Source organism: Stenella coeruleoalba (genome assembly GCF_951394435.1).
Source record: "Stenella coeruleoalba genome assembly, chromosome: X".
Lineage (NCBI taxonomy): Eukaryota > Metazoa > Chordata > Mammalia > Artiodactyla > Delphinidae > Stenella > Stenella coeruleoalba.
In genome coordinates, this window is record NC_137152.1 from 75,601,464 (window position 1) to 75,609,488 (window position 8,025).

The 8,025-nt window shown below is 40.8% G+C and overlaps 1 protein-coding gene across 1 annotated transcript; it reads right to left on the reverse strand.

Moving 5' to 3' along the window:
• Window positions 1-529: 529 nt before the first annotated feature.
• On the reverse strand, window positions 530-5,181 carry LOC307180614 (uncharacterized protein; the record flags this gene model as incomplete). The annotated part of the gene is made up of 3 exons (XM_079910989.1): window positions 530-2,098; window positions 3,275-3,522; window positions 5,172-5,181. The coding sequence occupies 3 exons, from the start codon at window positions 5,179-5,181 to the stop codon at window positions 1,292-1,294; spliced, it is 1,065 nt and encodes a 354-aa protein (XP_079767115.1). The 3' UTR covers window positions 530-1,291.
• Between the last annotated feature and the right edge of the window lie 2,844 nt (window positions 5,182-8,025).

The following is an 8,025-nucleotide window of genomic DNA, read 5'->3' on the forward strand; positions in this document are numbered from 1 at the left end:
GTCTACAGAATCCGGCCATCCCCAAAAATTCTCTAACCTGCCTGGCGTTTTTGGGAGCCGGAATTTGGGCCACCGTATCCTTTCTGCTCTCCGTGAGCCATCTTTGCCCCCCTTTTAATAGATACCCCAGGTAACTGACCTGTTGTTGGCATATTTGTGCTTTCTTGGCTGAGGCTCTATATCCCAGGGTTCCAAGTTCCGTTAACAGTTTTTCAGTACCCTTGATACAATCTTCTTGGGTCTCAGCAGCTAATAAAATATCATCAACGTATTGGAGTAATGTTACCTGGGGATTTGATTCTCTATATAATGCCAGATCCTGATGGAGGGCTTCATCAAAGATGGTCGGGGAGTTCTTAAATCCCTGAGGTAGCCGTGTCCATGTCAGCTGACCAGACATTCCCGATGTTGGATCTTTCCATTCGAAGGCAAAGCAGGGTTGGCTCAGGGGAGAGAGTCTTAAACAGAAAAAAGCATCTTTAAGGTCCAAAACAGTATACCACGTATGTTGAGGTGGAAGGGTGCTCAGGAGGTTGTAAGGGTTTGGAACTGTGGGGTGGAGGTCTGCCACCCGTTTGTTTACCTCTCGTAGATCCTGCACCGGCCGATAATCATTTGTTCCTGGTTTCTTTACCGGCAGGAGAGGGGTGTTCCATGCTGATTGACATCTTATTAAGATGCCCAAGTCTAGTAGCCTCTGTATATGGGGACGGATACCGTCTTTGGCTTCTCTACTCATGGGGTATTGACGAACCGTTATTGGGGTGGCAGTTGCCTTGAGTTCCACTAGCACCGGGGGCCGATTTTTGGCCATCCCCATTCCGGCAGTTTCTGCCCAGGCTTGAGGGAACCGAGTTACCCAGTCAGTAACATTAACTCGTGAGGATGAAGGCTGCTCGTATAATTTATATTCATCTTCTAATTTCATAGTCAATATTTGAAGTAACCTTCCCTTATTATCAGTTATGGTGGGACCTTCTGGTTGAAAGTGAATTTGAGCCCCTACTTTGGAGAGTAAATCTCTTCCCAGCAAAGGATAGGGGCATTCCGGAATAATCAAAAATGAATGGGTCACTCGTCCAATCCCAAGATCTACTGTCCTTCGTGTGGTCCATGAATATTGTTTATTCCCAGTGGCTCCTTGTACCCATGACCTTTTAGCTGAGATAGGACCTTTTGAGTGGAGAAGGATGGAGTGCTGGGCTCCGGTATCTACCAAAAATTGAACAGGTTCCCCCTCCACTTTAAGAGTTACCCGGGGCTCGGGGAGAGGGTTCGAGCCCTGACTTTCCTAGTCTTCTTCTTCCAATGTTAAGATTTTGTTTTTGGTTGGCCTTCCTCCATTCTTTTTCTTAGGGCATTCTCTCGCCCAATGTCCTTTTTCTTTACAGTAGGCACATTGGTCCTTGTCTAATGGCCGCCTTCTGTCTGCCGTTCGCCCTTCCTGCCTATTTCTATCCCCTATATTTCTTCCTCCAACCACAGTGGCCAGTATCTTACTTAAATTCCTCTCCTGTCTCTTATCCCGTCTTATTTCACGGGCTTCCTGCTCTTTCTGCTTTCTTTCTTCCTTCTCTTCCTCTGTTTCTCTTTTGTTACATACTTTATCTGCCTCTTTTACTAACTCCTGAAGCGAAAATCCCTGCAAGCCATCTAGCCTCTGTAATTTCTTCTTAATATCAGGGGCCGCTTGATCTATGAAAGCCATTGTTATAGTAGCCCTATGTCCCTCCGAAGTTGGATCATAAGGGGTAAAGTGTTTAAAGGCTTCCATTACACGTTCCAGGAACACAGTTGGCGATTCCTGGGGCCCCTGAGTTACTTCCCTTACCTTAGCCAAATTAGTGGGCCGTCTGGCCGCTCCATGGAGACCCGCCACCAGAGCCTGGCGATACATTTTCAGGCGCTCCCTACCTTCCGGGGCATTGAAATCCCAGTTTGGCCTGACGAGTGGGAAACCAGCATCAATCTCGTTAGGCAGCTGGGTAGGTTGCCCATTGGCGCCTAATACATTTTTTCTGGCTTCTAAAAGAACCCGTTGCCTCTCCTCAGTCGTTAGGAGAGTCTGAAGCAGCTGCTGACAATCATCCCATGTGGGCTGGTGGGAGAAAACAAGAGATTCTATTAAAGCGGTAAGGGCCTGAGGATTTTCGGAAAAAGTTGGGTTATGCATTTTCCAATTATAAAGATCTGCAGAAGAAAAGGGCCAATATTGGAGAGGTCTATTCCCTTGGCCGTCGGGGGGGGCCATATTCTCTAAGGGGCAGAGCAGTGGAGTCCGGGGAAATGGCCCTCCGGCTCCTAGTGCCTGCTGAGGGACCCCTTTCTTCTTTCATCATGGATGGTTCCCTCGGTGCCGAGGGCAGTGGAGCTGGGGGGTCCTCTAGGTGGTAGTGGATTTGGGGCCGGAGGATAAGGGGGTGGGGAATCCAAAAGAAGCAAATCGGACTGCGGGTCAGGATAAATCGCCTTCGGTAGATCCGGGGCGTCGGGTAGCTTCTCCGTGTTGGGGTTTTTCTTTAAGGCTAATATCTCCGACGCTGCTGATGTATGCGCGGACGTACCTGTTGAGGAAACAAAGGGCCGGACCCACGGAGGTGGGGAGAGAATTAAATCTTCCCAGACCAAGACATATAGTACTTGGTCTGGATGTCCGTGGGGATCTATATTAAATATCTTAGACTTCAGCAGCTTAATCTTGTCTAATAAAAGGATCCTTCGGGGGGCCATCCTATCTGAAATGTTGGCCATTCAGAGGCACACAAAGTCTGCCACTTTCTTTTTTTCACCTCTACCGAAAAATTATGGGCTCTGGCCCGAACTTCGGTCCAATGGCTTAGGGTAAGGGAAAGAGGAGTCGTCACAGTTTGTCCCATTGTCGTCCGTCAAAGAAGAAGAAGAAATAGACCACAAATCAGAAACACTTAAAACTCCACAAAACACATATACGTATGGGCCACCGCGAGCTCGCTTCAAAACCAAAACTTCTTCAGATGGCAGTTACCACCAAGGGAACTGCCGAAACCCGAAACTTCTTCAGATGGCAGTTACCACCAAGGGAACTGCCGAAACCGAGTGAAGGGGAGACAGAGTTTGCCTCTCCTTCCAGATGAGCCACCAGGGCGTCCCCTAGGGCTCATGGACGCTGGCTATTAGCACGTCTGCCTAGCCAGAGGTCCAATACAGATTCCATAATAAGCCGATTCTTACGGCTTTCCTCCGATAATGGCCCACAAAGAACAAGGGACAAACAGACAATCAAGCTCGAGCTTACCTGGTACCTCCAACTCCCGATGTTCTTGTGGTCCGGGGCGAGTGGAATCCCGGACGAGCCCCCAAATGTTAGACCTGCGCGGTCTCCTAGGAGTTTCGACTCGCCCAGGAAACAACAAGAGTCGGAAGTCGATGCAAAACGCAAGAGGTTTATTGAAGGCCGGTGCACCGGGGTTCCTTGGTCCTCACGCAGGAGGTCGAAGAAGGAACCCCTTTTGGGCGGGAATATGTCAGTTTTATAGGTTCCCACTTCCCCGTATGTAAATTATAGATTTGGTTGTGTTCTCCTGCTGATTGGTCCCGGCTTAGGCTCGGACCAGAGAGGGAACTTATCCCCAGCTGTCTGATTGGTCTTTGACAGACACCTATTTTGTTTATCTCCCTCCTTCTCCCCAGCTGTCTGATTGGTCTTTGACAGACACCTATTTTGTTTATCTCCCTCCTTCTCCCCAGCTGCCTGATTGGTCTTTGACAGACACCTATTTTGTTTATCTCCCTCCTTCTCCCCAGCTGCCTGATTGGTCTTTGACAGACACCTTTTTTACATTTTGTTATCTCCCTCCTTCTCGGAAGGGGGCCGGACATCCTGGAAATTCACCCATTGTCTAAGAAGCCCCTATCGTCTGGAGAGTTCTTAATCATTAGCTGGAACAATGTCCCTCGAGTCCCACATTATTGATGCTTGTTTTACATGTATTGTCTCATTTAATTGTAACAATACCCCATCTGAGGTAGATACTACTATATATTATTCTCATTGTACAGAGAAAACAACTGAGGTTCAGGGAGGTTAATTAAAAATTGCCCAAGATCATACACAATAAATGACAGAGCTACAAATTTAAACACTGCAGTCTAACTCCAGAGGCTGCCCTCTTAGCCACTTGGCTTTAAAAGTAGCTATCATCATTATTATCAGTTTTTCCTCATACCATAAACTGAAACATTAAATAGCCATCTTATTGGTTGCTATTTCTCTGCCTTCTAAATCTCAGTGACTTTCCAACATGAATCACAGTTCTAATCAGATAATGAAGGCTTAAGCAATTTCATTACATACTGTTAAAATATGAATCTATCTGGGGATTCCATTCAAATCGACTCTGTCAGAGCATAAAGTGAACTACCTGGAAGTCAGTATTGAGCTTTAGTTGAGAACTTTCACTCCCTAATCCAATTCATTGCCTTGCCCAAAATTGTCAGTAGAAACTACCAAATTTTCATTAGATTATTCAACCACGAAAATACTTAAATGTAACTCTTTGTTCTCTTCCTTAAGTGTCTTGTCTTTGGGGATGGTTAGTTGTCTGAAATAGTTTTGCTAGTAGATCTACAGTATATATGTAAGCATAGTACTTGTTGAAAACAGGAATTACTCCTTCAATATTCCTCTTCAAAGCCTCTCCTCTAGCTTTCTTTTTTTCTTTCTTTCTTTTTTATTGTTCACATATCCGTCATTTTATTAGCAACCCTAATCTAAAACCTCAGAATCATTTAGTTTCTCCCCTTTTATTATCTCCTACAGCCAATGAGTTGTCAGAGCATATAGTTTCTACTACCTTAAAGTCTCTCAAATGTACCCCACTGCAACCACTCTATTTCATGTGTTTTTATCTCTTGACTAAACTGTTGCCTTAGCTTGCCTACTGGCCCTTTCATTAGGGGTCTCTCTGTGTCAATCAACTTTATTCATTACTTGTAGATTTAATTGTCCCAAAATACACTTTGAAAACATTTTTCCATTTTTATAAACAAAACAAACATTTTCAATTGCTTCTCATATCCTTTCCAATCATTATACAATTCTCACTTTTGTTTTCAAAATCTAGCACAAATCTGGTCCCAATCTACTTTCAAAAGGCTGCTTCTACAGAACTTTACTACATGATATTGCTGACCATTCACCATGGTTTCACTCCTCCAAGCTTTTTCCTCTGTGTGAAATGTCCCTCTCTTTTTCTACATGTTAATTGCCAATGCATCTTTCAAAATTCATCTAAAATGAAACTTCCACTGTGAAATTTTTCTATCCCCCTAACTGGATATTACTTCTCTGTTTTCTCAATCTTAATAGCATACTATATTTATAGAATTTACAGTTCTCATTATATTTTGTGATATGTTTTATCTTTACATTCCTTTCACAAACTGTTCAAGGAATATCTGTTGAATTGAGTAAGTCTCAAACATTAGGCAAAGGTGACCAACTTCTTATAAACAGCAATCTCTACAAATTATGCAAAGACAATTTACTTGTACTTGATATTTACTTTTATTCTGATTATATAAGCATTGATTTTTTTTTAAGAATTAAACTATCTATGACATTTATAAGCTACACTGATGATAATATTTATAATGTTGTAAATATGTATAGGTATACATAGTGCAAGTTTAATTAATATGCATCAAGAAACACCAATGTCATCAGATTTAGAGCTCAGAAAATTTTTAATATATCTTTTCCCAAAGGTTTAATTATGGCATTTCCTCCAATGAAAAAAATATGCAAGTTTGTGACAAAATATGAAGCGAAGGTAACTAAATTGTGTGTAATACAGTTCACTTTATTGTGGGAAGCTGTGAAAGATAAAGAAATAGAAGACAAAAAGAGATGACAACAACAAAAAAGAAATGAAACAAACCATTTATTATTAGGGAAAATTCTAGAATTGTATTGATCATATAAGAATTCCAGGCTATTAACCTTTGTCACTAAGCTACCCTTCTCTGTATTTAGCTGAGAATAGGTTTTCTACTCAAAAGATTTCATGAATTAAATCCAGGAGCTCTAATTATTTCTGCTGTTTGATTATAATGAGAGCTAGGCAAGCTCTGCAGATCCACATCTGAGATTCCTTCACTGCAATGGCAATCACCAGGTTCTCCCTAGGAGCAAAAGTAGACTGAGTTTGATTGGCTTTTCAAGCTGTGCATAATTACCAGTCTCCTGTCTGAACTTTTCAGTGGTTATACATTCCTGACCAAGGCCAAAGAGGTCTAGAAATGTATATTTCATGCTATTTGAAGAAAACATAAATTTTAATCAGAAACAGGAATACCAGCAACCGTGCAAGGATAAAACTGCAGCAGCTTTGCATAGAAGATGTTCACCTTCAGGATTCAAAGGCTATTTCAAGAAGAAAAGTACAATGAAAAATTTAAAATAAATAGATAAGAGCTAACAAAGTTCCCTAAAAATCTGTCTCAGGTTGTGATCTTAACTAGAGATCTTATTTAATACATAAATGTAACCAATATTGTGTTCTTTCTTCTTATAGCAATGAGGAACTCTTCGGCTTCTCACGAAGATCATGTGGGCCAAGATCTTTCTAATTTTAAATTTGGCTGCAACTCAGAAATTCATTCATGAGGAAGTATAATTGACAACTAAAGTGGTGTGGTTCTATTTGTAAACTTCATTGGTCCCTGCTTCTATTGAAGGATCCTTTTGCTTTCATATTGTGTCTTAAGGGGACAGTAGTGAAATTGAATTAAGTTGAGCCATCTGGGACTTGGGATATAAACTGAAGAGAATACCATTTTAGGACTCAGGAATGCATCATAAAATCTTATAATATAGTGCTCAGAGAAGTTGTTACAGAGTAAGCAATGTCCTCTGGATGTGCACAGAAGTCTTATGGAATGTAGCAAACCTGTGGAGTCATATATTAAATATACAGTTTAGGGGAGAATAACACTAAAGAGCTTTACACTATTTAAATCATTGGATTTTCCACCAGTCCTACATAGGGGATATAGACCTGGTGATCAAGCTTAGAAGGCGTCAAAGCTAAATAGCTTATCTCAACTTAATGTATTCTGAGGTGGTAAAAAAAAGAATGCATATAAGAAACACTGTTTTATTCAAATATAACCTTCCTGTATATGGACTTATAGCCTGTTTTGGCTTAAAAAAACATTATAAAAATGTTTTGGGACTTACCTAGTGGTCCAGAGGTTAAGACTTTGCCTTCCAATGCAGGGGGTGTGCGTTCAATCCCTGGCCGGGGAGCTAAGATCCCACATGCCTCGTGGCCAAAAACCAAAACATAAAACAGATGTAATATTGTAACAAATTCAATAAAGACTTTAAAAACAGTCCACATCAAGAAAAATGTTTTTCTCTATCTGAGCACATGATAAAATAATAAAGAACTTCTACTTATTTTTTTAAAGAAATACCAAATCCTCCTGTCACAAAATTTCAGACATAGAATCTTACATTTAGTTCACTTACAAGTAAACTGTAATCATAGTAGCCTTTGGACAATAATGAATTTGAATGTATTTTGATATTCACTTATATGTACTAAAATTCTATTAACAGTGCCAAATTCAGTGAAATATGAGATTAGCTTCATATTGAACTGGTGTATTAGTCAGTGTAGTATTATTTAAAGAAGATAGTTAATTGAGATCACCAAAGTAATCATTGACCACAAGGATAAAAGTTCCATATTTATTCATCTTCATTTTAATAAGAAGATAGAATAGTGTAACAAAGCTCATTTAACTCAAAGCCCTATGCACAAAATTAAAAAGACTTAGGTTTAGCTATATTTACTTAGAGCAGGGGACACATACAAATTAAATATTGCATATGATGTGACTTTATCCTCTTTGTGTTTACTTAATAACAACCTACCAGAATCGTAGCAGATTATCTACCTTATGTTCTCCAGTTAATCTTACCTATCTCTAGCATATTTCAAACATCTACTTTAGTATTTGGAGTTACCACAAACATCT